We start from the raw sequence: 17634 nt of genomic DNA, 5'->3' as shown, positions 1-17634 counted from the left end.
TGGCTTCCCAGTCTGAACCAGTACTTCTATTCAGTGCCGGTGGTTGGGAAGCACTTATGACTGCCAGAATTTGTGTAACACGTAGAGGGTGCTTGTATTAGTATATCTGCAATGAATGGACGTGAGATCTTGGTGAGATTTCTGAAGTCATCTCTACAAGGAGACCTTGTTTGCTGGACATCTTAGCAGAGAGCAGAAGAAAACATTTTGTTTTCAAAACTGTAATGAACACAGACTTGTGTCCACCGTGTTTCATGAACACTGCTTTGTAATCCTTCAGAGAATACTCCAAGTAAACTTGTAGTAGAAACTTGAAATACAAAATAGTAAGAGCATTATCAGCAGCAAAATATCTGTGGCATGTTATATTAAGACTGTGAGGAGGCACTGTAGGGGTTGTTCCTTTCTGCGTAAGGAAAGGATGCTCCTTTATCAGATTCCACCCATTTTAAAACAAAGGTGCTGTCTGACTGACTTAGATAAATGGAGCACTATTTGTAAACTGAGCAGTTGCAGTTTTGCTAATAGGGCCCATAGTGGATTGTGCCTTGAATATTAAATGTATTTGTAGTGCTAAATGAGGATTTGATTTTTTTTTTTTTTTAATCAGGATTTGCCTTTTAGGAAAAGGTGCAATGCTGTAATTAGAAAGCTAAGAGTGAGTGAGGAAACAAGCAGAGGAAATCACTGATTACACGTGAGTATCAGTGAACAGGATGGTTGAGACAATTTTTATATGCAGCATCCTGATAACTTGCTCTTAGGTTAGAAACAGCCTCAGATAATTGCCAGCCAAACTGCTGCCTGTCTCAGGAAAGAAAATACTTAAATACAGGTTTTGTCACATGACTAGCAGGTCCTGATAACCAAGTTACTTTTGAAATTTTAATATCTTTTCATTTTGTACATTCACTTTGTAATTAGCTTACTTTCTAGGTTGATTGGCCCATATCTTGATGACTCCTTTAAGGAGTTTTTGGGATTTAACACGGTAAGTTTAACTGCAAAACTGTTGGAGAAAAAACCCCACACTGTTTTCTATTTATGTTACTTTTTGTTTTCTATCTGTGGCTTCCTGCAGTCATTGAATGACTCTGCTAAGCCTTATCAGGCTGAGGAAGGATCTAACCTGTTATTTATGTCTAATATATTAATAATGTACCATGTGCTTCCTAGCAGAGAACTGCTTAGGAGTGGGATGAAGGGAGCTGGTTTTGGTTGTTTTTTTTTTTTCCCTCCATATTTAAATATAGCTAGCAAATACTGAAATATTTATGGTTTGGCTCTAGATGAGGAGAGAATAATTTTGTTCGCTGTCTTTCCTTTCCTTACAGGGTATAAAAATGGTAGCCTGAAGTGGTTCAGAGAAGAGAAATTTTCTCATCTAATTTGTCTTTATTGGCCATTTTTGGATCCATCTTGGATCTAGTCCTATGTGCAGTAGTTCATTGTATGGGTTTTTTTTTTTTATCGTTCAACTAATGGAAATGGAAATTCTCAAGAATACAGAAATTATGACTTGAATTCTTCTGAGTCATGGAATTTTCCTATTAAAAAAAAATGAAGAGACTAAATAATTTATTTTTGTAATCATTGAGGTGTTTTCTTATATCTATAATTTCAGAGGAATTTCAGTGTGCACTTCCTTCTAACCCCAAGTTCTTTGTGTAACCATGAAGTCTAAAACATGTTCTTTAATAGAGAGACCCAGGAGGTTGTCATGAAGTTGCTGTAAAGGTGAAGCAGGGCAGGGGAGGAATGAAGTATCACAGGAGTATAGGAACTATCAACACTGCAGAGTTCCTCTTCTGTTTTTCGTAGTGATTCTTCTTGTCACAAACTACACCAGTCAGACGTTTTCTATTCTAATATCATTCATGGAAAAAAAAAAAGGAGGATATAACCTCTTTTGCTCTTTACAACAGATCTCTTTTTCAACGTTTTCTTTTTGTGGTGCAGCAAGTTTTCAATTGCTTTTTGTTTTCCTCGGGAATTTTGTCTTTTGAAATGGAAAGTGTTGCTTGGCACAGGTTCCTTTATCATCAGAGGCTTCCTGCTCTCAGAACTGGCCTCTATTTTATAGCTAATATCACCTTTAAAATGGGCAAATAGAAAAGCCTTATTCAAAAGCCTTGGGGGCTAACCTGGTTTTGTGCAGAAAGGAGAATGAAATTTCTCTTTGTGCCACCTACGAAGGACATCTTTTCTTATACTATAGCTAATTGCAGTGGAATGTAGCAACAACAGCAATACTAAACCTCTATATAGATCCCACCTGACAAAGAGCAGATCACTTTCTTCTCTCCAGAGTTCAGCAATGTTGCTCTACTTGCAAGGGAGTTTGGCAGACTGCTGCATTGGAAACCCACCTTTCCTGGAAAGCAGAACACCTTAAAACTGAACTTTCTTCTGCTAACGCTTTGCTTTTTCCAACCCTTATGTCCGGAAGTCAAGACTCACATTTTTGCAGTTGCAATCAGTTTGATAGGAGATCTTTCGTTCAAACTGATCCCAGATTTTTTCCTGTAAGCCTCAACTTTTGTTAGGTCCTAGCTGCAGCATTACTTCTGCTTCAGAAAAAACATATTTAGCATTTATACTGAGTAAATCTTAATATGTGCCGTTTATCCTTTCTACTGTGTGACTTTGGTCACTTGGTGTTTCTTTGTAGCTATTATTCAAAATACTGGTTCATGAGTCACCCAAATTTGGATGGAGTTTTGCCCCCTTCAGCAACAGTTTGCCATTGAAGCTACTTTCATGTAGAAGAATAGGACTTCAGACTTCAACCCGAGTTCAAGCTTCGAGGCATTAACTTACAAAAAAAAACACCAGACAGATTTAATGAGAACTCTTGGCTTTCCATAGTAGAGAGCAAGTGTGGTGTGCCTAACATTCAGAGAAAAAAACATCGTGAGCTTGTTGCTGAATGAAAGGGGAAAAAAATATCCCAGCTGTTGCCATCATATCCTGGACATCTTAATCCAACAGGCAGGATTTTCATAGCACACTAGTGAAAATACTGCAAAATAAAGAGGACAGAGAAGAGAACAAAACAATACTGACAGACTTACTGCAATGTGTGTGAGAGGAGGATATATGACACGAGCCAACCTCACTCTTCCCTGTGGGTGATATATCTGGTCTTAAGGCAAATACTGCAACTGGTCTGTGTTTTTTCTTTTAAGATGAAAAGGAGAAGGGAGAGAGAGGGAGAAGAAGAAAGGAAGGAAAAAAAAATGGATTTAAGTAATCCAGCTTGGCGAACAGTTCTCAATTTCTCAGGAAGGCCAAAGAGGTTGTTATTACCTTGTTCTTGGTTGCTGAGGCAGATGTGAGAGCAGAACAATATGCCATTTGTTTTTTTTTAAAATTCATTATTATTCCTTCTGAAGGAGTAGAACACTGATTAAAGCGGAATATTTCTGGGTTTATTGCAAACATTGACAGTACATAATTTCCCTGGAAAAGAAAAAACACTTATTCATACTTATCACTAAAACTGCGTCAGTTTCTGGGATGATGAGTTAAATGCAACTGCTATGGTTGTAATAGGACTGCAGTTCATGATATAGTCTATATGCAAACCTATGTGAGGACTAGTGGAAAAAGATTTAAGCAGGGAACGGATTTTAATATTTTTATTCCAGAGAACATGGCCAATCTCTAGCTGTTGTTTGCTCTGAACTGTGTGCAAATATTATGTAAACATATAAACTTTATACCTACAAAGCATTAATTTTCTGGTTTTTGCAGGTAAAATATTATTACCTTCTAGCTATGCTAGGTAGTCAGTGGTATCCTAGTTAGTCACGGACTAACAGGGTATTTTAATAAACAGCAGTGAGCCCAAGCATGCTTATTTTATGGACATAAACAACAGCATGTAAGCATCAAAGCTAAAACTTGTCTTTAAATAAATATGTGTCATGATGCACTTCAGAAACCACTTCTGAGCAAGAAAAAATCCATTACTGATAAAATGAACTCTATTTTGGCTAATGTTGGAAATCTTGTTTCCACCTTTATGCTAGTAATGTGGTAATGACTGTAAGACTCTTATCTTTTGAGAAATCTACAACTTCTACAACTGTCTGTTTAGTCTGAGCAAAGCATTTAGCCAGTTGCATATATTCTGTGAGGGCCACAGAAAGGACACAATTTCCTGAGTATAACAACAGAGTGCAAATATTGTGCCCTAAATAACACACCAGTTACTGTAAATGTCAGTAGGGGGAGTTTTTCTGACTTTGATTTAGTAAGAGCCTACAGCAAAGCCAGATGTTAACACTTCTTAACTGCTTTTCGTTGTGAAGCAGTGAGCATCGTTTCTACACACTTTTGTCTTTTGATTAAAAGAGGGAAAAAATTTCTCAAGCACTTCCCAACAGGTGCAGAACCACACCGTTAGCTGTATTGGACTCTTACTTTGCTCCTTTTTTTTTGTGTTCATACTGAGTTTGCTAGTTCTTCTTGGTAAGTTCTAGGAAAAAGCTGACACTTGCCTTGGAAGCTCATCATGAAAGACTAGGGGAATTAATTTCAAGTTAGCTGAGGAGCCCTTCAAGTGTGAGCTTAGCATGAAGATAAAGAGTGTGCATTCATATATCTGTGTATAAATCACTATAGTTATTTGTCACAAACAGGGACAGAATTAATACAAATGAATGAAACAGTGATAAAAAGAACAAACTAGCATCTTGGCAGCCCAATCATCTTTTTAAAATCAAGACAGCTTCCAATAGTTGCTATTTTCCACAAAAGGCAACTTGTTCTACCCTAGTACATAACTTTTTGAATTATAGCAGAGACTAGGCAATGAAATAAAAATTACTTTGCAGTTCTGCAAGCAATATTTTTCAGCTGTAGCTCCTGAGGGTTTTTGCAAGGGCAAAAAAGTATGTTTACAAATGATGTCTCACAAGTGAAAATTTGCATGCCGAAGTCGTCGCTTGTGTGCAGTGTGCATATTGAACTGCAGGCCATTGTAAAATTTCAAAATTGCAGACATTGATGAAATTTACCAACATATTCAGACTGACAGACAGTACACTAGGGACTCCAGCCTCTGGTGACAGGCAGGTGTATTTCTCTGTGATCATCTGTTTTGAGGCAAGTATGGTTCTAGAAAGGACGTTTTGACAGGAGCACTTTTCCTGGGAAAGAAGTAGGTGCTGACACTAGTATTATGTGTATGTATGATCTTTTGCATTACTGCTAGTCATGTTGTTTCCACTTATTCTTTTTCTCTTAGTACAGTAACTACTCTTAAAATGAAATACTTTGAATGGGAAATGGTGAGGGAGGGCAGAAAGAAGGAATAAGCTGGTTTTGGTTTGTTAGTTATGTAACATGGGGAATCATGTTTTAACTGAAGCAAGGTAAGTGTTTTCTCAACAAAAGCAGATGTATTGGAGCATATGGAGGCTGATTTTAATGTAGAATTTAATGGTGTGTATTTCTGCTTTTGTGCCAGTAGACACTCAATTCTACTTTTAGCATTGTCACCTTCAGTGTAATTTTGTTTTTTCATCCCTTTTTGGGTTGCTGAAGCCTATGGCCTAGAGTTTCAAGACTAGCTTTTGTCTAAGTGATCTTAATTATTCTGAAGTGTAATTTTTCAGAGTAGACACCTCCAGCAGAAACCATATTAAACAACCTCTTGAGAAAAAGGTGTGGAAAGGTGAAAGGAGATAATGAAACACTGAAAATACCATGTGCTTCACTTCTTCCTTGTAAAATAATCAAAAAAGGGATTAGAATAAAATCTGTGATTCTTTCCCTGCTTTTGCATAATGAAGCTACTTTGTGCACTTGAAGTCCTTACATGCAGAGGCTGAAATGTGTCCAGCCCTTCAGATGAAGGGAAGATAAAGCATATTTTGTATTAGCACAAAAGATTATTTGCATTTTCACTCTCTCACTCTTCCATTTGTCTTTCCTTTTTCTCCATTTGCAGCTTCTGCGATCCCAGATAATGGAAGGAGATCCTGTCTAAAGCTTAAGGTCTTTGTGCGACCAGCAAGTAAGTTGTTCAGATTAAGCTTTTGAGGGTGGCTTTGTAGCGCATGCTTTACTGTGTGGTCTAGTAAACAGCAGTAAATATTTTTTTTTTTACTGTTAAATATTGTGTATCTGTTCTGTACAGCAGCATTTGTGTTATGATTTTCATCATATTTTCTTATCATTTTTCATAAAGCTTTGTTTTAGTTATATGGCAGTTGCTAACTTGTTGTTTCTTAAACTGTTGTACAAATAGAAGACTATACTGGCATTTGGACAAGTGCCACAGACTTTAAAATATGATTATTCTTAATTATATGTAGTAAATAGAGAGAAAAAAGAGAGAGAAAAGAAGGAAAGTGGGGAGTTTAAGGGTATCTCACTAACATATTTGGCTGTTATCTCTATTTTTGTTATAGACAGCTGTATGAAAACTATAGGTGTTCATGATCGTGTTTTCGATGTTAACGACAAAGTAGAAAATTCATTAGAACCAGCAGGTTAGTATGCTTAGAGAATCTTTCTTAACAAATGCATGTATCCCTGTGGTGCTTCAGTACTTTTTTTTCCTCTTTTCTCTGCATGCTTTGCATGGTACAACTGCTCTGCTTTTGCACATTTCTAGCAGTGCTAATATCTCTTACGGTGTATTTCCTGTATCCTTGTTTAATGCAGGGGAGGAAAAATGTTGCTTTATTTGGTTTTTGGGTGACGTGGTTTAACAAATATGGTGTGTGCCAGTGTAAAATTTTCACCAGTATCCTGAAGTCACTGGCCCATCCAAGCCAAACACCCAGCATGCTGGCAAAACACTCTATTTACTAACTGGGCCCGAAGTTTTAGAAATAAAGTCAATGGGCACAGTTCATTTTTTATGTAGTTTCAAAAGGCTTTCAGAAAAACAGACCCACTGCTCGTTTAGTGCTGGTGCATGACACAGGCATGCAACGGACAGAGTTAGTGTTTAAGTAAGAAATTAGTCCTTTAAAATTGCTTACATTTGTATGTATCTTTGGTTAGGTGAAGTATTGTTTTTACATATGCATACAAACACGTTCTGATATATATAAATTCCTATCCTGTTTTTACTGAGGCAAACTTACATTTTGAGGGGCTTTTCTGTCTTTTTTTTCAAAACACTGCCTTAAGAATAAGAATAATGCTTGCTGTGATAATGCTCATCATCTGCCCAGGGCAAAGTTGCATTAACCTCCACCACCAATCAAGCTGATGTGTCTCTGTGTGGAAAGTGCATGTGTATTGTTTGTATGGCTCAGGTTTATGGCAGATAGAAGCATGTTTAATTCTAGGTGTGTGAGTAATCCCACCAACTTCAATGGGATGGCTCATGACATTAAAATTAGGTAGGTATGTAGGAAAAATATTTGCAATAGTGGTATTACCTGTTTGTTTTAGATGTACTTACACATTGCTGACACATTGTTGTATTCAAGCCTCAATAATTAAAATACATTGTTAAATAAACAAACTATACCAGAAAAAAAAAAATTACACATGTACCATTTAGTACATACCCTGAAGAACAGATTACCAAGATCTTTTTGGGTTTTTTTCTTTCTTACGCTATTTGAAAGAGATTTCCCCTCTGGTATGAAGAAACATACTGGTTTTTTTGCTCTTTGTTATTTGCAGTTCCTTTAACTAAAAGTCATTATTCATACAGAAGTATAAATAACGCTTTCATAAGTTCTTCAGTTTGAATTATTTACCTATCGATACACAATAGATTTTACTATTTTTCTTTCAGAGGATTTTTGGAACTCTCCTAAAAATTTTGGTTTTGAGAATCAAAGCTGTTCTCTAAGCAAATCTAAATGCAAGCATTTACAGTAGATGCATTTATACATTTATTAACAGTATTCTTCTACAGAAGGCATTAGGATGGATGATCTTTCCCTTTCTCTAGGTAACCTACAAATCTAGAAACTCAATGCACTTTTTTACATTTTGTGATTGGTGAACGTAGGCTAATCGCTGTGTAGTTCTCCTGTTACTGCTTTGCAAAAGAGATCATTCAAGTAATAAGTGCCTGATTTTGTTGAATTCACTGAGCTTTTTTTTTCAGCACTGCTGCTCAATTCCCATTGAATGGCTATACCTAACTGGCATCATCACAAAAGCAGGTTGTTAGAAAGCAACAAGCAAACTAGGGAATAAAACCATACAAAGACCATCCTACAGTCTGAGATTAAATAGTATTTGTGTTACCAGGAGGAAATAATAGCTTTAATGAGAAGGTTTGGTACCGAAAAGTTCCCAGTCCTGACATCAGTGTATATTTGCATTATCATTTGAATCAGCCACCATTAGATAATCAGTCATTCCCAGATATGACAACTGCTGTCGCACTTTTCTGTTATTGGGCTGTTAGGCTTGCTGCTGCCTTGGTGGATCTTGCTGCATGTGGTCTGTGTAATGTACTAATTTACCTTCCTCTGGTGTGCATCTTCTGCTTCTGTCCTCTCCCCTAGCCTGCCACTGTCTTCTTCCACAGTAGACAGAAGAATTGGGAGGCAGGAGGGTCAAGTTCAGCAGATTACTTACTGTTACCTTTCTTTTAAAAATCACCATTTGTGTGATTTTTAAACCCTTATAATTTCACTGGTTTTGTTCAGGAATTTATAGGAAACTGGTCTATAGAGATCACACTTATTTCAGAAGTGATGAAAGTAATTGGCCCTATTCCTGTCCTCCCTTTCTCTTCCTCCTTAATAATAAAACTAAAAAGTCCCTAAACAAAAATTGCAGCTGTGCATATCTGGAAAAATTATACCTGAAGCATATCTTGTAAAGCTATGTGATCTGGAAAATTCGTGGCTGTCAAAATATTTTTTTTTTTCTAATTACTGCTAGCATTCCCAGTCTTTAACATTCCCAGTCTTTAAACTCAGGAAGTTTATCCTCTTCATCACTTGCCTTCAGTATTTAAAATAAAGCAAAACCTTTTCCCTAAGCATTAAAGAATATGCAGTGTTATAACTCTGCACCTCCAAGGAAAATCATATTTGTAAAGTGATTTTGAGAACTACAGATGAATTGTATGCTTTAATATATGAGTGCAGAGACCTTGGGGCTGCATTGACAGAAAACCTAGATGATTTCTTGAAAGGAAGCCCTTAATGTTACATGAAAATTAGTTCTCCCATGAAGAATGGCTTTATAAAAATGGCATCTTAGAAGATCTCCATATTTTTCATTTAAAAGAAGTAGTCTTTTTAGTTTAGGGCTTTTTTTTAGAGTTATTTTAGCAGTAGCCAGTGTTCCAGTTGTGACAGTGTCTGATAGTCAAAGAGAGTGAGGATTTATTACTGCTCTACACTAGTTCTGCCCTATTGTGTTTAAGTGCTGACTCATACATGTAATTAGGACAAAACGGTTGACATTCAATGTTGCAAATTCAGACTTATTTGCAATTCTATTGATGATGCAAGAGGTAGAAGGTAATGCACATCATTCTCCCCTGTAGTTTTAGTTCATCAGCAGTGAGTAAATGTTTCCAGACTGGGAAGAGCTGACGTATCAATGTATGAAAGGAAGTAGAACTGACAGTTAGAACAGGGATATTTTTTCCCTGTAACTTCCTAAAGTATGATTTATTTGGGAAGCTGCTCTTGCGAAGTATTGTATTCTCACTGCAGTGCCACCAAAACACAAGGATGTAACTCAGAAGTGAAATGTGAAACAGCTTTTGGTACTGACAACCACTGGAAATGGCAGTTTTCAGTAGCCAGCATTCACTGAGATTTTTAGATTCCTTTGGAATAATTTTGGAGGAAAAATACTAGTCCTTGTTCAGGACTGAAGTGCCTGGGTCTCCCTGCTATACATGGTCAAGAGCTGTAACTAAAGTTATTCCAGCCAGTCTTTCCCATTGATGTCAGTGGGACTTCAATCTGGTGGTGTCCCTTTCTTACAAACGTGAATATGGATGTATTTACAGCTGATCAGTGCTTACTTTTCATACTTGTGCCTTAAGCAGCAGTGAAGACCTGTTGATAAGCCTCATGCAATTGTGGCATCGAATAGTGCTGGAAAAAAAACCCCACATGATTAATCCAGTTTATTGTGCATCTTACTGTGTAACTGAACTGAGGCTGAAGAGCCTGTTAACCTAAATTATGCTAAGTGCTCTACCTGCTTTTGTGCTAGGTGGCAACGGTATGAAGGGGAGGGAGCTTGTTTCTAGCTAAAGCTGAGGAAGGTGAAAGGCTTTGTGCCAAAGTGGCATGGTGATCCCAGTATCCTGACTTCCGCTTCCCTAGTGCCTTTAATTGGAATGGCACAGCTCTCACGCAGAGTAATCCTGGCAGTGCAATTTGTTGAGATGGGAGCTACGAGACAGATACATCATAGATATGTAGACACCTCTCATAAAATGGGAGAGCTTATTACACTAAGTAGTGAGATACTATTAATTTTCCTGGAAACTTAGACACTCTAAATTATGAATACATTTTGAGGCCACGTCACACTTCCTAAAATGGTTTGGCTTATTTAATTCATTTAGTATTAAGAAAATTCAAACACAGAGCTGATTTTTTATGGCAAACCTGAGGCAGATTACTTTTAAAATACCCAGATTAGACAGCTGTGGATGTTGAGGGCTTAGCAGAGAAAAATACCACACCTATAACAACACTGAAGTTGAATTTTACTTTACTTGCCTTTTTTTTTTTAATGGCACAAGCTGTGGCTTTAAGGCTGATCTTTAGTTTACAAAAAGTAAACAGAGCTTTATTTGGTATCATAAATTTAGTATTTTCTACTGCTTTGTCTTCTGCCACCAATGAGCAGGCATGTTTTCCCACCTCAGCTGGTTCTTTTTTTTTTATTAGTTTTAGCAGCATGTATGTAAATCTGTATTCTGTGTACCATAAAAGGTAGTCTGTTACCTATGAGGTTTTCCAGATTGAATATGTATTCTATAAAATTGGAGATTATCATATGTTAGCCTTTAAAATTCTGTTTCAAGAAAGGCAGACTGGTCTTCTATCCTCTGCATATCCCCAAATGCAGTATGCTTCAGTGGAAATTTTATGTGTGGAAGTGGAATATATGCTTGGGCTTACAGGCTGTCATTTCAAATTCAGGAGCCAAAATATGTAACTCAGTAAGGGGATTAACTGCAAAATTAATTCTGAGCACGTGCAACTCTTCCTAAAGCCCTTTTGAAAATCAGGTGTTTTTATTTATTTGCCTCACTATTGACATTGCTATCTAATGAGCCATCCAAAGCTAGAGCTATAGTGTTTTATTAGAGAAGGAATCTTTCATTCCTCAGTCTGCTGAAATCAGACTTACTTTCTGCTCCTCTGGTCTTCAGTGGGAGTTTTGCCAGTAAGAAATGCAGGACTTGGCCCCAAGTTGGTTACATAATGAGGTATTACACGCTTGTGAAAGTCAATGACAGCACAAGGTTCATTGCCCTATTTCATAAAGGCACTGAAATCTACTTACAGTTGTCAGCTCAGTGAGAGTTTATTAAGGATGCAAAGTCTCATTGGAATGTATTCTTTCTGTTTGAACAGATGATACCGTACATGAGTCAGCCGAGCCATCCCGTGGTGAGAACGCGGCACAGACACCAAGGATACCCAGCCGGCTTTTGGCAACTCTATTGTTCCTCCTGGCAATGCTTTTGATATTATAGCACAGTATGCTCCGGCAACCTGTCACAGAAAATATCAGGGTCTTGGAACATCAAAGATCCACCTAACTGCTCATCCCAGGAAAGGGACTTTATTGTTTTTGCAGATGTCAAATTGTTATTTTTCCCTTTTCTTCTCCCTTTTAGCCTGAACTCAGCAAAAATTTGAAGGGGATAACTAGCTTCAGCACCCATCCCTACCTACCCTGTGACTTTCTTAACCCCTCCATATAAATAAAAGGACTCCAAATGAAAATGCCAAACTATAATAGTGACACTAGTGATTCTTATTTTCCTCTGCATTCTCTTTTAAGAAGTCACCTCTGTTAGCTCACTGTGTCATCCATATGTGGACAAGGAACAATAGTGGCAGATGCAGTCAGTGAAGGATAAGGAAAGTGAGTGAAAGCCTGGGAGAGTTTTCTCTCTGGTACAGTACTTATGCCTTCTCATTCAGCACTGTAAGAAGATCATGCAGGGCATCGTGCCACCATGTCAGGACTGGAGGGGAAATATTAAGAATACATATAATATAACACCGTGTCCTCCAGGAGTTTCTAAATGAACAGGCTTCTGAAAGGGAAAGATGATATTTCTTATAGGACTGTCTTGGAAGATCTTTGACAGTAAAATTTGTGCTCACAAGTGAAAACGCTGTCTTTGGTGAGAGGAAGAAGTTAGTATTTAGGAATGTTAGCATACAGCAGGCAAGGTCAGATTTAGGAAACTTCACTGGGGGTGTGAGTGCCTCTGTTATTTCGTTTTAAGGGGATAATGCACACCGGATTATTTTATTTCAAAACAAATCACCGTGGTGCTACAATTTTTTTCTTGAAATGCAGAGGCACTTTTGAGAATAAAGTGACCTTCCCCAGCGCTGACTTAGTAGCTGATAGCCTTGGATGCTGCTCTGGGTGTCAGTACATGCTAAGAAAGGACATCAGTGGCCAGAGGAAACGTGTGTGGGACACAGGATCTCCAGTGTGCTCTTGATTTGTCTCTCCTGCAAGTTCCTCAATCATGGGAATAAACCACATGTAGAAGAAGGCAGGACAGTCTAGTAGCATTGTTTGGTGGGGGGAAAGAAAAGAAGTGTGGAATACAAATTCAAGTGTTGATTTTTTATCTTTTCCCCTTCCAGCACAGTTTGAAGAGTAGAGGAAACGTGTTTATCAGCAGGAGATAAACTAGATGGGCTCCCAAAGACTTAACAAAATATTTTTTTAAAAATCCACTAGAATAGAAAATACATTATTTAGATATACTTTATGCTGAGAGTGAGTATATATGCTTGTCCTGTTTAAATATGTGAGAGAAGTGGTAACCCTTGATGCAATTAGGAAATGGAACTGTCTTGTGTGATGGAACTAGGAGTGTCCCTGTTTAAGGAATGTGAGCCTTGGCCAACGTAGAACTTTAAGAAGTCATTTGCCAGGAAGTGCAAGCCTTGGGGTATTTTTTGGCGAGGTTGCCATGAAATTTGAACTGCTAAGCATAATCGGGGAAATAGCAGACCAAGACTGAAACAGAGCTTTTGTAAGAAAAGCTGTGATAATTATGTCAAATGTGAAACAAAAGATGGAGCACATTCAAACAAAACAAGGGTTTTCTATAGTAATTCTGAAGAAAAAGTCTGCTGTAGCAAAATCAGTGATACCATTAATGGACAGTACTTTGTGGGCTTTTTTTGAATGAAGAAAAGTGATCCAGAAGTTAAAGCAGCCCACTATGCAAAAAAAAGAAGGAGGAAAGGGGGAAATAAATTTAAGATATAAAGAGAGGTTTTATGCACGCTAAACTATGATCTGGGTTTGCCTGATATCGTACAATGCAGGGCCTGTGCTTACAGGAGGAATATAGGAAATTTCCTCTAGTGTCAAGTGCACACAATAAAGATACACAGTCTAAACAGCGATGGGAAGTCATCGTCTCATTACAGGCTGTCTGGTACTTTTCTCTCTTTAATGTGGATGTGCTTGGTGCAGACACTAATACTTCCTGTAGGTAGGAATTAAAAAGCTTTCGGTGAGGTGAGCTTAATCAAAGTGCGCCTTATCAAATGGATTATTAACCAAAGCACAGATAATATTGTGTGATAGGTAATCATATTAAAATGATTCATAGTAATTATGGGCACTAGTGCCAATTTCAGATAGAAATGGTGACTTCATTTTTCATCCTTTGTCTCTGAATAATGTCAGAGTTCGAGATGTACGTTTATCTACAGCAAACAATTTCCACTAGTGTTACTTCTGGTGAAATTCAACCCTTCATTTTACCGTAGAGCCTGCTGGGTAGATAAGGAACAGCACAAGTGACGCAGCTGCAAGGCAGGTCCCTGCACTGCCTGGGGTGGCTGGGAGTGTACCGGACACTGCTAGTTCGATAGCTGATGGCATCAGGCAATCCCAGTCATGCCAAGTACATAAACGCTGATGGACTTTGTGTTGCAATGCAAATCTCTGGATGCTTTAAATGCAGATCTTGGCCCAAAATAAGGACATTTCTGCTCCCTTCCCCTTTATCTGCTCCAGCTCAAGTCTGAGGGACTGATTCTCCTTCAGCCTAGGTGGCTTCCTTACCCCCGTGACCTGCACTCCTGGCTGCCAAGGGCGTTGCAATGTGAAGCAGGGAGAATAGGGATCAGTCAGTTTAGTGGATACTGTGTATCCTTTAATAGACAAGGTAACATTTCGTGTTAGTTTAGAATATTGTTTTGTACTGTACTTACTCGGATGGCAAAGGAAAGACAAGTAAAACTTAAAGCTATGTTCTTTAAATTCTGTATTATTAGCAACCTCTGTTGTATATAGTGTTTGATAATAAAGTATTCATTTGATTCTTATGTCTTTTGTAAGTGAGAACAATAGACTTTCAGGATATTAAAATCACGCGTTGATTACAAGACAGAGCTTTGAAGCATCAAGTGTGATCATGGCTGAGAACTGAGAGACAAGTGGCCATGACACTGCAGCATACAGGACTCATCTTTGAAAATCGTTCATCTATTGCAAGACTTCACAATGTCAAGACCTGTAACAACATGACTTTTGATGATCAATGTTTTGTCCTCAATGTTTAAAGGTCTGATGTTGGAGCCCTGTGGATTCTGTGTTGGTTTTTGTTCTTTTGTATCATGTTTGTTTCTAAAAAGGCTTTGGGGATACAGCAACTCTTTTGTTATTTTGTTTGATTTTTTTTTCTTTTATTTTTTTCTTCCTATTTTCCTTCTGGTTTTGTTTCCATTAATAGTATTTTTTTTCCAGAAAGGATCTTGCCAGTGTCATGTGCGATATATGTATGTACTTGGTTCCAAAAGAACTAGAAAAAAATTTGGGACGTACTGAGAGTAGATTAGTACATTGTTTCCTTTCCTATATAATTGTGGAAGGAAAGTGGTTGTATTTGTTCCTGTTGATTCCCACCCCTAACCCTCAAAACTGAACTTAATCCATTGCCTTGTGAGAGCAATGGTTCAGTCACTTTCAGAGGCTTAGAGTGTTAACTTTTCCCCTTCTTTCATTACACTTGGATTTTGTAGTCACTAGTTCTAATGTACAACCCTCTACACTTCTCTTCACTCTTCCTGCCTTTCCTCCTCTCCCACCCTCCTCCTTTTTTAATTTGGAGCTGTGAATGGGCAGATCTGTTTCTGGTCTGGCATCACTGAATTTTTCCCATGCATTTGCCCTCGAGCTTCTCGGATGTGAGACAAATCTCCCTACAATAGGCTTGCTGCCATTGTCTGTACAGTTTAATAGATGCTGGCATGTTGGAGGTTACCCATGAGTCTGCGAAATCCGCTTTCCATGCTTACTCTTGACACCCCATTGAAGACACTCATTGTGTATGCATCTGGGTATGAAAGTCCAGCTCAGTGTGGTCCTGTGCTTGTACTGCCCTGCTTTGCAGTTTCTTTGCACTTATTCATTGAGTGCTGTTTTTGAAATGCTTACATTATATGAACTTAAAAGAAAATGTTAAAAAAAACCCCACTGAAAATCCCTGCCCCGGAAGATCTGTATTTGTATATACACGTGTCCGTACAATTATACTTAAATAAAATTAAAGATTTTCATCATTTTATTTGATTCTCTTAGGCTACATTTTTGTTCAATGAATTACGTCTTTATTTTGGGGGCTATTTGTAGCAACCTTACATATTTGTGGGCAATGGAAAGCAATGACGAGTGTGAGTGGGAAAGTGTGAAGAATGCAGTGGACACAACAACTGACTATCTGGAGCTGTAACTGCCAACATCCTGGCTGATCTAAAGCCTGGCTGCTCTGCTCTTTACCTTTTTTTTTTTTTTTTTTTTTTTATGTGTTCATAGTTCTTCCAAATCTCTAGGAAAGTAAGGACCTATGTTGACCAAATGCTGAAGCATGACATGGTTTCCATCATCACTTTTGCTCTGCTCTGGGCCTCGTCAGCAGTCTTCCTTACTCGCCTGGATAACATGTCATTGTATAGTGTAACTCTGGTTTATTAAGGAATAGAGTCAGCCCCAGAGGTGTGCAAACAGGACAGCTGCACACGATGCCCCTCTACCCAGGATGCCCTTAAACTTACAAAGAGAAGAGGTTGGAACTGGCTTTGAAATCTCAGCCATATTTTTCTTTACAAAAGCAAGGAAAAGGGCTGAGAGCAGTGGGAGTCACATGGGCAGGAGAACTGGAGCAAGGGTGCCTCCTGAAGGGAAGAGGAAGAACCGGGAAGCAAGCAGCTGACTGGCTGCTTCTCCTCCTTCCTTGCACCCTTACTCCTAGATGCTGATGTAGTACCTCTAAAAATGCACAGGGCTAGATTGGGGTTGACTTGTGTTTAGGTCTGAAATGGTTGTCTTTGGCAGTGCCCGTTCACTAATCACATGATAGATTTAACCTGAGAATTTAGGTTGTAGAAGGTAGGGGGCATGTACCAAAACCTATAATACATGCACTATGCATTCGAAACTCAGCTGTAATTACACCACGTTAGCATTAAACCCACTGAAAACTTTTTATTGTATTTAATTAGTTGACAGGGCAGCAAGTACTAATTATAACTTACCCTAACCTTCTTTACAAATGAGAAGTGATGGCTTGGTGAGAGAAGAAAGTGTGTGTGAGTTTTTGATACAAAGAATTGATGCACCAGACTTCTTTCCTCTGGAGCTGTGATGTTACAACCAGGGCAGGGATATAAGTGACACATGTTCAGTATGTCTTAACATAATAGCCATGTCCAGAAAATATCCTGCAGTCTGACACACTTAATAGCCTTTGCTCAGAAGACACTCTGCTTTTGCTGAGAATGGTATTTGATTTCATTTTTCTGCATTAGTGTGCACAATGGGCCTTTGTGCTCCCTCATCTTTCCTTCTGCAGAATAATTCTGCTCACAGAGTACCTCTGAGGGCATTCTTAGGGATATTCAGGCATGCATCATACCACTATGATATGATTGTGTGCCAAAGTGGTTTTATTCATTCAAAACAAAGCTTTGATTTATATAGGTTAGAGATGTGGTAACCAGCTGGGATGGTTAAATTTTTTACAGTCTTTAACAGCACAGGATTGAAAAGTGCCTCCTTCCTTATAACTCTTATTTTTCTTAGCTTTTGCCCTAACTAGTTTAAATTAGTTTAGTTTAAAACATGATTAATCTTTGTATTACAGGTGATTGCCTAGGAGCAAGATTGCCTAGATCAAGATTCAGTCTTCACTGTAAAGGCTGCAGTATAGACAGCTCCTATATGAGATGGCTATTTATGATTTTTTGCTTTCAGCACAATTTCGGTTTACTGCTATGAATCAAAGCAGGCTGAAGTATCACCAATTTAAAATTTTTGTTAAAATTGTCTCTTAGACCATACAGAAGCTTTTAAAACAAAGTATATGTTAGATGCAAAAATATTCTTTAAAGAAAAATGAAAGTGGAAATGATACTGCAAAAATGTTGAAGAGCTAAGCACATTTTT

The 17634-nt window shown here is 38.1% G+C and overlaps 1 protein-coding gene across 1 annotated transcript in view; it reads left to right on the top strand.

The window, feature by feature from the left end:
- EFNA5 (ephrin A5) overlaps window positions 1–15757 on the top strand; it is a 212818-nt gene extending 197061 nt beyond the window's left edge. The window contains exons 3-5 of the mRNA XM_086770409.1: window positions 5960–6025; window positions 6423–6503; window positions 11553–15757. Of these exons, the coding sequence (XP_086626535.1) occupies window positions 5960–6025; window positions 6423–6503; window positions 11553–11674 (269 nt within the window). The 3' untranslated portion in view covers window positions 11675–15757. The remainder of the gene's footprint in view (window positions 1–5959; window positions 6026–6422; window positions 6504–11552) is intronic.
- The last annotated feature ends 1877 nt before the right edge of the window (window positions 15758–17634 follow it).

This window comes from Chlamydotis macqueenii, chromosome Z (genome assembly GCF_036417535.1).
Source record: "Chlamydotis macqueenii isolate bChlMac1 chromosome Z, bChlMac1.mat, whole genome shotgun sequence".
NCBI classification, from domain to species: domain Eukaryota; kingdom Metazoa; phylum Chordata; class Aves; order Otidiformes; family Otididae; genus Chlamydotis; species Chlamydotis macqueenii.
Note: the sequence above shows the minus strand (reverse complement) of the source record. Positions and strands in the feature narration are given on the sequence as shown.